This window comes from Nomascus leucogenys, chromosome 1a, assembly GCF_006542625.1.
Source record: "Nomascus leucogenys isolate Asia chromosome 1a, Asia_NLE_v1, whole genome shotgun sequence".
NCBI lineage: Eukaryota > Metazoa > Chordata > Mammalia > Primates > Hylobatidae > Nomascus > Nomascus leucogenys.
In genome coordinates this window covers 79,931,348-79,949,622 of record NC_044381.1, presented here as the reverse complement: position 1 = coordinate 79,949,622, position 18,275 = coordinate 79,931,348, and the positions used below count along the sequence as shown (strand labels likewise).

At 35.0% G+C, this 18,275-nt stretch overlaps 1 protein-coding gene across 1 annotated transcript in view; it reads left to right on the top strand.

The window, feature by feature from the left end:
- The window catches only part of KCNH5 (potassium voltage-gated channel subfamily H member 5), a 351,733-nt gene that overhangs the window by 13,486 nt on the left and 319,972 nt on the right, over positions 1-18,275 (top strand). Inside the window, exon 2 of the mRNA XM_030811835.1 lies at positions 15,798-15,921. Within this exon, the coding sequence (XP_030667695.1) occupies positions 15,798-15,921 (124 nt within the window). The remainder of the gene's footprint in view (positions 1-15,797; positions 15,922-18,275) is intronic.

Below are 18,275 nucleotides of genomic sequence, written 5' to 3'. Positions count from 1 at the left end.
CGTGTTCTTTGAATGGAAGCACTGTGAAGGGTGGGGCGATACTTGGAGCTGCGACTGCCTGCACTGATTCTTCCTCACTGAAGCCCCAATGATCTGGAAGAGCAGCTTGAAATAGCCCTCATCTGGGTTTCTAGTCTTGCCTGCACTTCGTTTCTGTTGGAAGAGCTGTGTGTCCCAGGGTTTGAGGGCTTTGAGAGTGAGAGCCATGGTTTCTGGGTGCTGTGCTTCTCCAAAGTTAAAACTACATGAATACAGTCAGAGGGAAAATGCAGCTGACTTTCTTCACATGGTGTCCTGGATCTTGGCAAATCTATAAATTAGTGAAAGTTTTTTTTTTTTTTTTTTTTTTTGTGAAGTCCTTTTTCTTCTTAACTCCACTCCATTTTCTTTCTTCCTCAGTACTCTAAAATTTGTGTGTCTTATTATTATTTCTTAAAATACTTAAAAACTGCTAGTCCTCTGAAATACTTCTCTCTGGGGGTAATTTGCATAAAAAAGGTAAAAAGGAGAGGGAGCCAGAGGCTTAACCGCCTAAAAAGGTGTTCCACCCTTTTTTTCTACACGTCTTAAAAATTGTATATATATATAAGGCCTGTAACATTGTTTTTATATACATATAAATAGTGAAGTGATTATACAGTCCAGCAAATTAACCTATTCATCATCTTCCATATTTACCCTTTTGTATGTGTGTGGTAAGAGCTAAAATCTCTCTTAGCAAATTTTCAGCATACAATACAATATTAGTAAGTACAATATTAGTAACTGTAGTCCTCATGTTGTGCATTAGATCCCTAGACTGATGTATCCTATATAACTGCCAGCTTGTATCCTTTGATTTCTCCCATTTCCTTCCCCTCCCCACCACCCTTGTTAATGTACATGAGATTTCTGGATCCGAGAAGGATATAATTTTCATAAAAACAAAATAAACAAAAACCAGTCCAATCATCTTGGAGCTGCTCAGAGGAAACCACTTTTTTTCTTCTGGAATTGCTATAGAAAGGGAGGAAACATCCCACATGCTCTTATATTGCCTTTATTGACTGAATATAACCTTCCTTTGTCCAGAATTTTTTATCAGCCAGGATTATTGATCCCATGATTTGTGTATGATCTCCTTTAGGAATTAATATGTAGTAGTATTAACCTAAGTGTAGTTATTTTCCTATTGTCCAAATAAATTGCTCTATAAAGAGGAAGTGCCTCCTTATATTAAAACAAAATAAAACAAAAACTTAGACAGCAGTTCAGAAATATAGTCTGATAGAATAGAAAGTCTTAGGGAGGCCTGGTCCTGTCTTTTTCCCTTACTAGATACTCTTTTCCTATATTTGATGAGTCTTTTAACTTTCCTGGTCTGTTTTCCCATCCCTAAAAGAAAGGAAAAGCAGAAGATGGGTGCATTCTGGGGTCACCTGAGGATCTTGTTAAAATGCAGGTTCTGACTCAGAAGGTCTGGGGTTCGTCCCAGGTTCTACATTGCCAATAAACTCCCAGGTGATGCTGGCCCATACTTTGAGTAGCAAGGCACTGGATCAAAGTGTGCCAGACTTGGCTGAGCATGAGACTTACCTCTATGTCTGTATTTTTATATTCACCTGTGAGGGAGTCAATTCAGAGCATCTGCATTAGAATTTAACAATCTCTATTTTTGACATTCGTGACAAGATTCTATTGCAGCTGCCAGCATTTAGGAATTATTGCACTAGATTAGTGCTTCTCCACCCTGGCTGCACATTAAAACTACCTAGAAGACTTAACAATAAATATTGATGCCTGGGTTCCACTCAAGACCAATTAAAACAGAATCTTTGGCATATGGGGACGGGGATGAACAACTCCTAGGTGGCCCCCTCCAATCTCCCTCAACTTTCACTCCACTCAACTGTGCAGTCCAGATTGAGAAACACTGGTAATAATCCCTAGGGGACCATTTGGAATTAAGGGTCTTTGATTCGTTTTTAACCTTCTAACTCTTTAAGAAAAAGTGCTTGTTTTATTTTATGTTCTCCTCTGATAGGATACTGCATAGTCTTGAATGAATATAATGAGTTGTTTTCAAGTCTTAGCCCCTTGTAGATGCATTCCAGAATCTGCTGACATGTGAAATTACAGCTTCTGAAATCCTTGCCTCTTGGTGAGGATAATGCCCTGGTTCTTAGGCACCTCCTTCAGGACCATATTGTGTGTTTGATCCCTTTGGAGATGGAATGTTTGTAAACATCTTTAAGGACTGAAACAATCTGGATCTCACGGAAAGTTCGATTGTCCAGAATTCATGGCTCAAGGTCCTTTAAGAGCCGTGAGGACAAACCAGAACTGGTTTCCCTGTCAAGATTGGTCGATAAGAATGGGTGATGGTCACTGAAATTCTGGGCAATTTCTTTAAAGGCATCACGTTTCCAAAACTTCTAGACCCTCTCACTTTCTAGATTTGTAACTCATTTGTTTTCAAAGAAGTTATTCCTCTGTAATCAGATTTCTTTTCCCCAACATGTTTTAAAGCTAAAGGAAATTAAAATTTTCTGGGAAGCAATTTTAATTAATTTGCTATTCTGTTCTTAATATTTATTAATAATATATTTTTCATTTGTTGTAATAAGAATTTTCATGACTACAGGGAAATGCAACAGTTATATGAATATTTCATATACATAGAGAGTGTTTCAATGAATAGAGAAATCTCAAAAAGAAACCTCTGGATTGTTAATATTCAGCAATTTCTATCTAATTTAGCCTTAATTAAAAAATCTGTCTCCCTCTCTTCTTCTCATTTTTCTCAAGTATTTTATTCTGTAGTTTAGTTCTTAGTGATAAATACAATTTTATGGGTTTTGGTTTGCAGGGTCAACATTTAACAGTTTATTTTTTCTAGGTTCTTCTCTTACATACATACATACATACATACATACATACATACATATATCCCCCCACCACACACACACCAAGATACCTCTGCATATACAACTCAGTAACATAATCTTGTACATAATAGTAATAGCTTATAAATGCTTTTTGCTTTAATAGTTTATAAAGACTGCTTACTTTATTTAGTCTCCATAACTATCCAGAATGGTGGGTATCACTGTCACCAGTTTGTATATCAGGCAACCAGTAGCCTAATTGAAGCTCATCAGCTTTTTCGCAGAAACTTACTTGATGATACGGAGAAGGGATCCAAGTTCTGGGAGAATATTTGGGTCAGGGCTCCTTGTGGTATATTGATTGTTAGAAATGTTTACCATTTGATAACATCTCATATAAAGTAGACTTAGCACCATGTCTACTTTACTCAACTACGATTTTATAAAACATTCAGATATGGTAAAAGCAGTTTTCATGTTTGTCCTCCATAAACTCAGAGTGCATATAGTTAAAATGCAATTATTAAGGCCTCGAGGTAAGGTCTGGTGAGCACAGTCCAATTACTTAACTCTTTGATGGTCTCAATTACTGGACTTAAACTTCAAGTATAAAGATGAATGGAGAGCATATTTCCTAGACTACCTTTTTAAAAACTTTAAGTCGGTTTGAAGAACACACTTTGAGTTGTTAGGTCTGAGGTCTAATTGACTATGTGAGCAAATACTTTAGGGTATACCTGGCAAATATGTGAATTGTCCATATTCTATATTATTGGTTAAAATGTAGATATTTTAAAAAATGGGATTGAAGAGAAAAGCAAAATCTTAATTACCTACTTTTGATTCTAACTTCTGTGTTCTTCTCCCTAAACAACTCTGCTTCCACTCTAACAGGAAGAGTTAGTTCTCCCTGTAGTGAGTTGCTTTAGGACTTTTCCTTCCTTTCTAGTCTTCCTACTTTTCCATCTAAAGCAAAAAAAGAGACATAATTTCCTAGACTACTTAGGAAGAGTTTAAATTTGCAATTATTTCAGTCAAGAATTAGCATTTAAGGAACATGTGTTCTAGTTGCCACTTCTGACCTTGGGAATCTAGGCTTTGTGAGTCTTTGACTTATTGCCTGATGAGTGATCAGTAAAGGAGGAAATGAAGTTTTCTTGATTAGGGATAACATGTACAACATCAGGCCCAATACCTAACATAGCGTAGGGGTCCACTAATGGTTGCTTTTGTTATTAATTTTGTTACTACACAGAGTTACTCAAGTGTAAGTGAAATAACATATTAACAGATGGGTAGTGATAGCTGGACTCTGCTGAGCTGGAGTCTGAACGTTCCCATTGTAGAGCTATTGAAAATGGCATGATGGGGGCAGGGTAATGTTTTTAATGGCAGAGTTCATATGAAATAGTTAGAATGATCCAAATCCTAACAAATGTCTTGAAAACTAGTCTGTTTATAAGAGAGCGAGAGAGGTTCGTAAAGCCTTTGCAGAGTTGTTTAAAGCATGCTTTTAAAATTGTAAGGTACACCCCTTCATTGGGCTACGAAATTGATTTAACAGGTCTTGATTAATGCACCCAAAATTGAAATAGGTTAGAAATTGTGGAGTACCTCTCATGTAGTGAGTGAATGTAGTCTGAGAAATTTTTTCAATTGTGTATTGTGTATGTACATGTCTGCACGTATGTATATACATTTGAGTCACTATGTAAAAATTATTTCTTATTATGAGCCGTAATAAAAAAAGTTTGAAAAACATTATTTGTTAGATCAGCCAGCCGTTAATGTTTACAGTCTTTCTTTTTTAAGCCTGTGGGATCCTTTTTCCTAGAATACTAGCAATTCATTCAACCAATAAATAATTACTATATTGCAACGCTTTTCTTAAAATTTTTTAAAAAATCGACAAGTAAAAATTGAATATGTTTATAGTATACAACAAGACTTTGCCTTTCTCTTCAATACCATTTTTCAAAATATCTACATTTTAATCAATAATATAGAATATGGACAATTCAAGTATTTGCCAGGTATACCCTAAAGTATTTGCTCACATAGTCAATCAGACTTAAAAACTCAACTAGTTTTTTTTTTGTTTCAAATCAACTTGAAGTTTTTAAAAAGATAGTCTAGGAAACATAATGCTTTGATATACGTCTACATTGTGGAATGGCTAAGTCAAGCTATTTCATATATTCATTACCTCGCTTGTCACTTTTTTTTTTTTTTTGCAGTGAGAACACTTAAAATCTCCCTTGGAGATTTGCAAATATACAATATATTGCTATCAACTGTCATTAACCTGATATATAGTAGATCACTCAAACTTATTCCTTCTATCCAACTGAAATTTTGTGTCCTTTGACCAACATCTACCCAATGTCCCCACCCTTCAGCCTTTGGTAGCCACCATTTTTCTCTGTTTCTATGAGTTTGACTTTTTTTACATTGCACATGTAAGTAAGATCATATGGTGTTTTTCTATGTCTGACTTATTTGGCTTAAAATAATATCCTCCAGTTTCATCCATGTTGTCACAAATGACAATGCTCCTTTCTTTTTTTTTTTTTTTGAGACGGAGTCTTTCTCTGTCCCCCAGGCTGGAGTGCAGTGGCGTGATCTCAGCTCACTGCAACCTCCACCTCCTGGGTTCACGCCATTCTCCTGCCTCAGCCTCCCGAGGAGCTGGGACTACAGGCGCCCACCAACACGCCCGGCTAATTTTTTGTATTTTTAGTAGAGACAGGGTTTCACCGTGTTAGCCAGGATGGTCTCGATCTCCTGACCTCGTGATCCGCCTGCCTCGGCCTCCCAAAGTGCTGGGATTACAGGCTTGAGCCACTGCGCCCGGCCTGCTCCTTTCTTTTTAAAGGCTGTATAATATTTCGTTAGGCATATATACCACATTTTCTTTATTCATCTGTTGATTGGCACTTAGGTTAATTCCATATCTTAGCTACTGTAAATAGTGGAGCAATAAACATGAGCATGCAGATAGCTCTTTGACATACTGATTTAATTTCCTTTGGCTATTTACCGAGTCTTGGAATCGCTGGATCATATGGTGGTTCTATTTTTAATTTTTTGAAGAACCTCCATATTGTTTTCTATAATGGTTGTACTAATTTATATTCCTACCAGCAGTGTATAAGAGTTCTTATTTCTTGGCATCTTGGTCAGCTGTTATCTTTTGTCTTTTTGATAATAGCCATTCCAGTAGGTATGAGGTAACATCTTATTGTGATTTTAATCTGCATTTCCCTGATGATTAGTGATGTTAAGCTTTCTTTCATGTAACTGTTAGCTCTTTGCATATCATCTTTTGAGGAATGTCTATTCATATCCTTTGCCCATGTTTTAATCTGGTTATTTGCTTTCTTACTATCAAGTTGAGTTTCTTATATATTTTGCACATTAACCCCTTATGTGTTTGGTTTGTAGATATATTTTATTACTCTATAGATCGTCTCTTCACTCTGTTGATTGTTTCCTTTGCTGTACAGCTTTTTAGTTTGATGTAATTTCATTTGTTAATTTCTGCTTTAGTTACCTGTGCTATTGAAGTCAGATCCAAAAAATCTTTGCTCAGACCAATGTCTTGTAGCTTTCCTTCTATGTTTTCTTCCAGCAGTTTTATAGTTTCAGGTTTGATGTTGAAGTCTTCAATCCATTTTGAGTTAATTTGTATATATGGTGTAAGATGAGTGTCTAATTTTATTCTTCTGATGTGGGATATCCAGTTTTCCCAACATCCTTGATTGAAGAGATTGCCCTTTCCTCATTGTATGTTTTTGGTATCTTGGCTGAAAATCAATGGATTATAAATGTGTGGCTTGATTTCTGGGCTCTCTGTTATGTTTCATTTGTCTTTGTGTCTATTTTTATGCCAGTACTGTGCTGCTTTTATACTATAGCTTTGTAGTAGATTTTGATATCTGGTAGTATAATGACTCTGGCTTTGTTCTTTTTGTTCAAAATTGCTTTGGCTATTGGGGTCTTTTGTGGTTCCAGATGAACTTTAGGACTTTTTTTTTCTATTTCTGTGAAACATGTCTTTGGGGTTTTGATTGGAATTACATTGAATCTGTGGATTGCTTTGGGTAGTATGGCCTTTTAACAATATTAATTCTTCCAGTCCATGAACACAGGCATTTATTTGCATCTTCTTCAGTTCCTTTTATCAATGTTTTGCAGTTTCCAGTGTATAGATCTTTCACTTTCTTGGTTAAATTTATTCCTAAGTACTGTTTTTTTTTTTTTTTGTTACTATTGTAAATGGTATTGTTTTCTTGATTGCTTTTTTGGAAAGTTTGTTGTTATAGAAATGTCTTTCATATGTTGATTTCATATCCTACAAATTTACTGAACTTGTTTATTAGTTCTAACAGTTTTTTGGTTGAGTCTTTAGTTTTTTTCTACATATAAGATCATATTGTCTGCAAATAGATACAATTTAACTTATTTCCTATTTGGAAAGCTTTATTTCCTTTCTCTTTCTAGTTGCTCTGGCTAGGATTTCAGCTAGGAATTGAATAGAAGTGGTAAGAAAAGGATCCTTGTCTTGTTCCTGATTTTAGAGGAAAAACTTTCAACTTTTTACCATTGAGTATGATGTTAGAACTTGTTATGGCCTTTATTATGTTGAGGTACATTCCTTCTGTACCTAATATGTTGAGAGTTTTTAATCATGAAACAATGTTGAATTTTTCAAATGCCTTTTATAAATCTATTGAATCGATATTATAGTTTTTGTCCTTCATTCTGTTAATGTGGTCTATCATATTTATTGATTTGCATATATTGAACAATCCTTGCATCTCAGGAATAAATACCACTTGATCATGGTGAATTATCCTTCTATGTGTTGTTGAATTTGGTTTGAAAATATTTTATTGAGGATTTTTGCATCTATGTTCTTCAGGGATATTGGAGGATAATTTTCTCTTTTTGTAGCTTCCTTGTCTGGTATCAGGGTAATGCTGGCCTCCTAAAATGAGTTTGAAAGTTTTCTCTCCTTTTGAATTTTTTGGAAGAGTTTGAGAAAGATTGAATTGGTAAGCAGTGAAAGTATCAGGTTCTGGGCTTTTCTTTGATGGGAGAATTTTTCTTAGTGATTAATCTGCTTATTTGTTATTGGTCTATTCGGATTTTCTTTTTCTTCATGATTTAGTCTTGGTAGGCTCTATGTGTCTAGAAATTTATTTATTTCTTCAAGATTAGACAGTTTGTTGGATTTTAATTATTCATAATAGTATCTTATGATCCTTTGTGTTTCTGTGGTATCAGTTGTATTGTCTCCTCTTTGATTTCTGACTTTTTTTGAGTCTTCTCTCTCTTTCCTTAGTATAGCTAAAGGTTTGTCAATTTTGCTTATCTTTTCAAAAAACCAACTTGTAGTTTCACTGACCTTTTAAAATTGTTTTTCTAGTCTCTATTTCATTTATTTCTGCTCAAATCTTTATTATTTCCCTCCTTCTACTAACTTTGGGCTTAATTTGTTCTTCTTTTTCTAGTTCATTGAGCTGTAACATTAGTTTGGTTATTTTAGGGTCTTCTTTTCTCATGTAGGCACTTGTTGCTATAAACTTCCCTCTAAAAACTATTTTTTTGCATCCCTTAAGTTTTGGTATGTTGTGGTTCTGTTTTCATTTTTCTGAAGATATATGTATATATATATTTTTTTGTTTGTTTGTTTGTTTGTTTGAGATGGAGTCTCACTCTGTTGCCCAGGCTGGAGTGCAGTGGCATGATCTCGGTTCACTGCAACTTCTACTTCCCGGGTTCAAGTGATTCTCCTGCCGCAGCCTCCCAAATAGCTGTGACTACAGACGTGTGCCACCATGCCCAGCTAATTTTTGTATTTTTTAGTAGAGACAGGGTTTTACCATATTGGACAGGCTGGTCTTGAACGCCTGACCTCGTGATTTGCCTGGCTCAGCCTCCCAAAGTGCTGAGATCATAGGCATGAGCCACCATGCCTGGCCTGTCTCAAGATATTTTTAAATTTCCCTTTCAAATTTCTTCCTTGACCCATTGGTTCCTTAGGAGTATGTTGTTCAATTTCCACATATTTGTAAATTTTCTAAAATTCTTCATATTATTAATTTGTAGCTTTATAACATTGTGGTCAGAAAAGATACTTTATATGATTTTAGTTTTCTTAAATTTGTTAAGATCTACTTTGTGGCCAAGAGTTGATCTATCCTGCAGAATATTCTGTGTTGAGAACTTCAACTTTCTGTACTTGAGAAGAATATGTATTTTACTGTCTTTGGGTGGAATGTTTATATATATAGATATATATCTGTCAGGTCCATTTGGTTTAAAGTGTAGTTCAAGTCCAATGTCTCATTATTGATTTTCTGTCTGGATGATTATATTGAAATTCCTGTATGCAGAGTAGGCATATAATTTATATTCCTGAAGAATATGTGATTTATATGAAAAGACAAAGTTAGCCTATATGGAATATTTAGAAAGACATTATTTAATAAATTTTATAATACCAATTATATAAAAAGAGAACCCTGCAAAAATGTATTAGTTCATTTGCTTATTCATATAATCAACCATTAAATTAGCATTTACTATGTGTCAGGCACTGTGCTAGGCAATGAGAGATCAAATTGAGCAAAAACCTACATGGGCTTTATCCCTATAGAGCTTATAATCCAACAGGCAGATACACATTGATTTTTTTTTTGAGATGTAGTCTTGCTCTGTTGCCCAGGCTGTACTGCAGTGGCATGATCTTGGCTCACTGTAACCTCCGCCTCCCGTGTTCCAGCTATTCTCCTGCCTCAGCCTCCCGGGTAGCTGTGACTACAGGCATGCACCATTATGCCCGGCTAATTTTATATTTTTGGTAGAGATGGGGTGTCACCATGTTGGCCAGGCTGGTCTCAATCTCCTGACCTCATGATCTGCCTGCCTCTGCCTCCCAAAGTGCTGGGATTACAGGTGTGAGCCACTGCGCCCGGCCAGATATACATTAATTAAGTCATGACACAAATAGGTATAAAACTGCAATTGTGATAATGGCTGTAAGGGAGAGGTACATCGTGTCAAAAAATTATATAACAGGGATATAACCTCATCAGGGGTCAGGGAAAGATTCCCTGAGGTCATGTCAATTGAGTTAAGATCTAAATAAATGAAGGTGACACCAAGGTGAAGAGGGAAAGGAATGGTATTTAGGCAGAGATAATGGCAAGTAAAAAGTCGTTATGGTGCGAGAGAACTTGGCTTTTACAAGAATATAAGAAAAGTCAATGAGGCTATTGTAGGTGAGTATCGTGGGCAAGGGTCAGAGTGATGAGAACTAAGGCTAGGCAGACTTTGAAGTCATTGTGGGCCATGGAAAGGATTTGGGTCATATGAGAGCCAAAAGAAGGATGTTAAAGGAGGGAGGAAACACAATACAATTTTAGTTTAAAAAAAAAACTTGTTTGGCTTCAGTATAAAAAAATCCACTGAAGGAATCCCACAGAGGTTCTGAGTAAATCAGACAGTTACCTGAGTAGTCTAGGGGAGAGATGATAGAAGGTTGGAGTTGGGTGATGATCATGGAGATGAAGAGAACTAGAGAGATTTGAAAGAGTTTTAGGAGATAAAAGTAATGCAATTGGTAATTAATTAGATATGAGGGTAATGGGATAAATATTGATGGATGGCTCCCAGATTACTGGCTGATAAAATTGTATGGATGGTGGCCCCATTCTCTAAGACAGGAAACAGTGGGAAAGCACCTAATTTGAAGGAGCAAAAAGTCATGATCATGTTATACTGAAGCACATTTAAGATAGCTAAGAAGAGAGGTTAAGTTTGGATATCAAGATCGAGAGTTTATAGAAGAGGTTTGGTTTGGAGATATACAATCATGAGTTACTGAATCTGTGGACATAGGTAAGCGTGTAAGAGTAAAGAAATGAGAGGACTTAGGCACTCTAATGTCTACTTATTGGTAAAGAATGGTGAGCCTTTAAAAAATGTAGAGGAATGTTCAGAGAAACAAGTGAATGGTGTTCTGTGAAAGCCAGGCATTGAGAGACTTTTAAGAGGGGAATGGTTACCAATGCTTCTGAATTGTTATGAAATGAGTGAAAAGCATCCTGTGGGCTTGGCGATAGGGAGAGGTTATTGGTGACTTGGCTGTCTTGGTGGAGTGGTGAGGGAAGAAGCTAAATAGGAGAGAGTTGAGTGAACAAGAGCTGAGGAGATGGAGCCAGTGAGAATAGACAACTTCTATGGAAAGTTTGTCCTGTGAATGTTTGGAGACAGATATGGTGGCAGCCAGAGGAGATGTAGGCTGAGTGGTATTCAGTGAATGTGGCATAGAAAACGTAGAGTTGAGATGATTCTTAAATGTTTTGATGGGCAAAGAGATGTCGGAAAAGTATTTCAAGTGAATAGTGGGCAGCATGAATGAGCAGATTTTTGGAACATAATGAAGAGACTGACCTAACTGTAATAGTATAGATTTTAGGAATAATGGGAAACATGTTTGTATAGGTAGGGAAGGTGAGGCTGGATTTCAGAGGGCTTTGTTAGCCTCGGAAAGGATTTGAGATTTGATTATATCAACAGTTGTTGTTGATCTGGATGAAGAATGATAGGATACAGGAAGGGTTTCAGGGAGACAATTTAGCATTTGCCTAAACACCAGACTGAACATTGGGATGAGTTAAGGCAGGGATACCATGTAGCTCTATGGCCTGCCACAGTTATCTAGTCATGAAGTGGACAGTTTATGGATTAGAGAGGGTAAACTGGCTTGGGCTAAGGGGAGAAAGAAAACAATTTTTGATGGCCATATTAAAAATATTTGTAGTCGATACTATAAATAAAAGAAAACATCATTTATTTATAGAGGAATTTATACTTTCTGAAGTACTTTTGCAGAAATTAGCTCATTTTGATCTCTTAAGTTTTGGTATGTTGGTACCTAGGTACCACAGAAATGTAGTATTACCATCCTCATAACTAAGGTTAAGCTCAAGTACCATTGTTTCCCTAAAACTTCTGATTCTCTGGTCAGATGGAATTATCCATTGTCCTCTTTGTGTGTTTTAAAAATTTTTTATGCAGCAAAATGCACAGATCTTAACTGCACAGTTCAGTGAATTTTGACAATTGTATACACCTGTGTAACGTATACTTCTATCAAGATAGAGAACAATTACATTTGCCAGAAAATTCTTCTTCTCTTTTCTGTCACTTCCTCCACCGTTCCCTTTGGAAATCATTTTTCTGGTCCCTATCATCATATAATATTAGTTTTCCCTATATTTAAGCTTCATATTAATGAAATCAAACAGTATACCTACTTTAGTGGCTGGTTTCTTTTATAATGTTTTTGAGTCATATTGTTGCATGTATCAGAAGTTTGTTCCATTTTAGAGCTGAGTAGTATTCCTTGTGTAAATATGGCACAATTTCTAATCCATTCTCTTCTTAATAGACATTTGCATTGTTTCCAATTGTTGGCTACCATGAATAAATCTGATGTGAACATTTTCCTACAAGTCTTTTTGTAAACATATGTTTTCATTTCACTTGCATAAATACCTAGAAGTGAAATTTCTGGGTCATAGATACATATTTAACTTTACAAGAAACTGTTTTCCAAAGTGATCATACCATTTTACATTCTTGCTAGCATTTTATAAAGAGCACTAGTAGTTGTTCTTGATTCTCATCAACAGTGTTGTATTGTTAGTCTTTAAAACTACTCTAGTAACTGAGCAGCAGTGTATCATTGTGCTTTCAGTTCATGTTTCCTGATGCGTGATTATTGTAAACATCTTATTCTTGTGCTCATTGGCTGTCGTTTATCTTTTTTGTATGTGAAATGTCTGTTTAAGTTACTTGCTCATTTTGATAGTTGGGTTGTTTGTTCTTTTGTAGGAATATTTTGTATTTTCTGGATTAGAGTTCTTTCTCAGATATCTGTATCATAAGTATTTTCTCCCAGGCTGTGGGTTTCCATTTCATTTTCTTGAGAATGTCCTTGAATGAGTAGTTGACAGTAATTTTGATGATGCCTAATTTATCAACATTTCTTTTATGGTGATTGTTATATGAGGCTTATATAAGAAATTTTTGTCTTCCTCATGATTGCGAAGATTTCCTTCTATATTTTCTTCTAGAAATTTTATAATTTTCCCTTTTATATTTACATCTATGACCCACTTCAAATTATTTTTGTGTATGAGGTAGGGGTCATGTTTCAATTTTTGCTCATATGGATATCTAGTTGTTTCAATAAAATTCATTGAAAAAGACTTTACCTATTCAGTTGGCTTGGCATCTTTGCAAAAAAGATGTTGTATGTGACGTTGTATGTTGACGTTGTATGTGAGGGCCTGTTTCTGAACTCATTTTGTTTTATTGGTCTATTTGTCTGTCCTTACTCCATTTCCACACCATCTTAATTACTATAGTTGTTTGTTTCTCTAACTTTGTTCTACTTTTTCATATTTTATTTTTAACCACTTTAATTTAGACTTTCACAAACTTTTATAATTTTTCAATTTCCTCAAAAAAGCCTGTTGTCATTTTCATTGTCATTGTGTTGAATCTATAGATCAATTTGCAGAAAATAGAACACTTTTTAATGTGGAACAAAAGACCAAGAAATGTATTCCTACTGTAGCTTGTTTATGTTTATCTCTCTTGTGGTTTACTGAGTTACTAGTTTTCATTCTATTTGGAAAAATTTTAGCTATCATATCATCCAATAACATGTGTGCCCTCTTTTGTTTTTTTTTCAGACTCAACTACATATATTTTAGATTGCTTGATATTGTCCCACAGAACATCTCTTCAATCTTTTTCTGTTTTACTTCAGTTTGCAATAGCTTGTATTGATGTGTTTTCAAATTGTTCTTTCTTTTTTAGCGTCCAATCTGCTGTTAAACCAATCCAATAAATTTTTAATTTCAGAGATTGCATTATTTCTATGTTTACCTAGTGACTTCTCTTTCTACTGCCTACTTTTTTCCATAGTAATTGTAGAGTTTTCCATTTCTTGCCTGTCTAATAATTTTTGATTGTTTCTGGGACATTATATCAATACATTGTAGAAATTTGGGATTTCATTATTTTCCTCTGAGGAGAGTTACACTTTTTTTTAAAATCAGGCAGTTAAATTACTGATGGATGACCTTGATCATGAGACTTGATTTTAAGATTATTTTTCGTGTTGGTCTATTTTCTACATTTTTAATTTTAGTCCCAGGGCACATCCATTCATCCTATGACTTGTTTCTTGCTCCTAATGCATGGCCTTCTGTGTTTAGATGGAAGGCTTGAGGTGTTTTTCAAGCTTCTCTAGCTTGATGGGACTTGAACTCTGAAATTCATCTTCTAGCTTTGGGGAGCTGGTGAAATTTCCGTCCATCTCTTTAGCCCTTTACCATTGCTGTCTGCTGGATTCCTTATTGTCTCACCCTATGCCTGCCCAGTTTTGGCCACAAGAAGGATTTGAGGTATATTATGCAGAAGTTTATCAAACTCCATCAATTAAAGGATTTCCTCAACTCCAAGTTGCTCTGCCAGCCCCAAATTGTGACCTTTGACTCCTTAGACTTGTAAGACACTTCTGCTTGAGCTCTTTCACACCATGAACTTCTGAAACTGGCAAGTGCTCTCAGGGGAATAGACAGTTAAATGACTATCTCAGCTAATAAAGCCTCTCTTTTTCAAGGGTTTATCTTTTCCAGTTTCTGCCTACTTTCTGTTGTTTTCTAGTGGCTTCAAACAGATTTTGTTTTTCATATTTTGTCCCATGCTTCTTTATTTAGTATCTATTCTGGCAGTTGTATTTTGTTGTTACATATTTGTTTTCAACATATACACTTACTGAGAGCAAAGGGTGTGTTTTACTGATCTTTATTTTATCCCACTGTTTGACCCAGAGCAGTGACTTTTATACAGCAGCTACTTAATAAATGTTAAATTGTATTATTATTTTTATGAAGACCAATTATGAATGAGGATTTAAAGTCTTCTAAAAAATTGTTATATTTTTAGTATACTACCCTGAGTATGAGTTCAAAGTAAATTTTCTTAGGTAAAATTTTGAAGCATATTATTGCTTTAGAAATTTTTACTTTTAAATTATTTATATTAAAAATAAGTGTTCATTTATATATTTTAATATTATTTTAATTTTAATTCATTTTAATGTTGACATATAACATGTGGTTTACAAAACTGCTAAAGTTACTCCCTAATATGATTGGATTTTCAATCATTTTATATTAATTTATACAAAAGCAAACCTACTTTTCTGTGCAAAATAGAACAAAGATATCTCTTTTATTTGGAATATTGATAGTTTCTAAACTATCTGTATTATGTGGTTGAAAATATCTTTGAATAATTTTAATTTAAAGGAAGACTTTTAAATTCTATTTTAAATTAGACTTTTCAAGATCAGTCTAATGGACAAAAAAATTGTTCCATCATGTCAGCAATATATTAATATAATTTTTGAAGGGAGTCATCCAATTTTCTTTTATTATCAACTTCAATATTCTCAATTTGTAGGGAAGTGACCATAGCCCTAATCTTAATAAATTAACCAATTTTTAGGTGTAATTTATAGTCATTAACATTATTTAATACTAACTACACTTTGATTTCATAGCTTAGGGTTTACTTGAATGGAAAGAAATATTATAAACTGGTTTCTTTTAAAGGGAATTTTTAGTTTGTATATAAATTTGATATTTATTGCAGGTCTCATATGATGATCATGCAAAGCTGGTTATGTCAATTTCAAGAACAGGTTATGTTATTTGTACAATTACAAACCATAGTTGTATGTGTCCATCTTTATGAGTTTGCCTTTTTGATTACTTGAAATAAGTGCATTGTTGAATGAAGCTAAATAACCTCCTTTTTTTCTCCTTTCTTCTTCAGAATCAAGTTTCTTACTGGGAAATGCCCAGATTGTGGATTGGCCTGTAGTTTATAGTAATGACGGTTTTTGTAAACTCTCTGGATATCATCGAGCTGACGTCATGCAGAAAAGCAGCACTTGCAGGTAGGTAACAATAGCTAAGTAATCTTTTCAGAAATTTAACAAAAATCTGAATGTAATTAAAAGGCTTAAGCTCACTTGGACTCCCATATACAAACTATAGAGTTAAAAATTATATTAGAATATTAGGGAGACTAAATTATCAATGGAAACATATAGCTTAAGAGCCATTGGTGAGAACTTTTGCCAAAAGAAAGATTTTTATATATCTGTGAGTTTATCAATTCATTCGATAAATATTTTTTGATCACCTACCATGAGCCAGGAGTAGTCTAGATGCTGAGTAATCAGAGGAACGTCTTGTATCAGGGAACAACTTGTGGCATGTGATCTACAGCACCTCTGGAACAACTAAATTGTCTTGAATAAAACAGAGTAAACACCACCTGGCCAAGTTAAACATGGTCCATGAGAATGTAAAGAACATAAAATAAAGCTCTTACGTCCTGTGTAAGCCTCATGTACTTGGTAATGGTACATTGTTTGACTCATGTACAACAGAATCTGACATTTATATTATTATAATGGTTCTTTAAAAAATATGCCATTTCTGTGAGCTTAAAGAGAATATTAAGAAAAAGGGGATCAGAAAAAAGAAAAGGAAACTATATATAAGGAACTAATTTAGAACCTAAAACTTTTCACAATATTTCAGTAAGGCCAGATGGGATGTTTTTTCCATGAGTTAATTTTTCTTTAAAGCTCTCATTTAACTAAGCACTGAACCAAGTTATTTTAGAACTACAAGGGATCTGATTTTTTTTTTTTTTCTAGGCCAAATCCTCTGTTTTTCAGATGAGAAAGCTGAGGTAGAGCTATGTTAAGGGACTTGCCCAGAGAAATAGTGATTTATTTTTTCTACCCATTGATGCTGAGAAGCATTATTTTTATATATATTATGTATATATATATATACATAATATATATAATAGTTATATACATATACAGTTGACCCTGGAACAACACTGGTTTGAAAAGTGTGGGTCACTTATAGGTTAATTTTTTTAACCAAATGTGATCAGAAATATAGTATTAGAGAAATACAGATCAAAAATACGATATTCAAGGGGATGTGAAACCCTTGGGTACAGAGGGCTGACTTTTTATATATGTGGGTTTAGCAGGGCTAACTGCAGGACTTGAGTGTGCATGGATTTTGATAAATGCAGAGATCCTGGAACCAATCCCCTGTGTATGACTCTCTCCCTCTCTATGTATATAACTGTATATATATCTGTGAATTAATCAATTCATTCAATAAATATTTTTTGATCAGCTACCATCTACCATGAGCCAAGAATAGTCTACGTGCTGAATAATCAGAGGAACATGTACATCTGTATATATACATACATACAGAGAGAGAAAGGGAGAGAGAGAGAGTCATCCTCCGTATACAGAAGGGATTGGTTGATGACTCTCTCTTTCCCTCTCTAGATATCCTTCATCATCATGAAAGGTAGATATTTTATATTATACCATTGAGTTTAAACCTGACTGCACATAGCAATCACTTAAATAGGTTTTGCAAAACAGATTCCTACCCCGCTTAAACCTACTGAATTAGAATCAGTAGGTGATTCTGAAGTGGGTGGGTCAAGCAGGGAGTCAGTATTTTTAACCAACAGCTTAGATAATTCTGGTGCTTATCCAGGCTTGAGAAATAATCTGCTCAAACATTCTCTTCCTTAGTCTATGCTCCTCTAGCCATTCTCATTTTTGCCTCTACTAAAGGCATTCTCATATTCAGTCTTCATTCCCAGGTATGGAAATTGGTAAATGGGAGTGATGAAAATCTGTGGCTTCTGGTTGAGAGGGTCCCTTTGCTAGCACTGATATCTTTGGGCCGTATTAAGCATTGCTCCTCTCCTATCCCCCAGAAGGCAGTTTAAGTTAGAAAAAGCTGAGTTTTATGGTAGACCTTATCCTGTGGAACAGGTCCATAGAGAGTTCCAGGGAACACCGATATACTCACACTCCCATTTCTTATTCTTGGACTGCTGGCATCCCGTCTTCATGCCAAGTTTATCTCAGATCTCATCTACCTGAAGGTATTTATGCTTCCCTAAGTAAGACAGGTTTTTCCCTTCTCTGACTCCTCATAGTTTCTTGTGTATATTTCTGTTGGCATCATCATTTGGCCTTAAACTAATTCGCCTTATCCCTTGGGTTTTTATTCTTATTGCTTTTGTTGCCATTTTTGAGAAGTACTGCTCTTCATATCTGGATCTATTTTAAGTCCGGCTCTCATCCCTTCTTGTGTCCGACGTATCTGCCCTATCCCTGGCCTATTTTCTTTGGCAAGTACAATTTTTCCTATAAAGGATTCACTAAGAAAATAAGTGCTAGTATGTTGT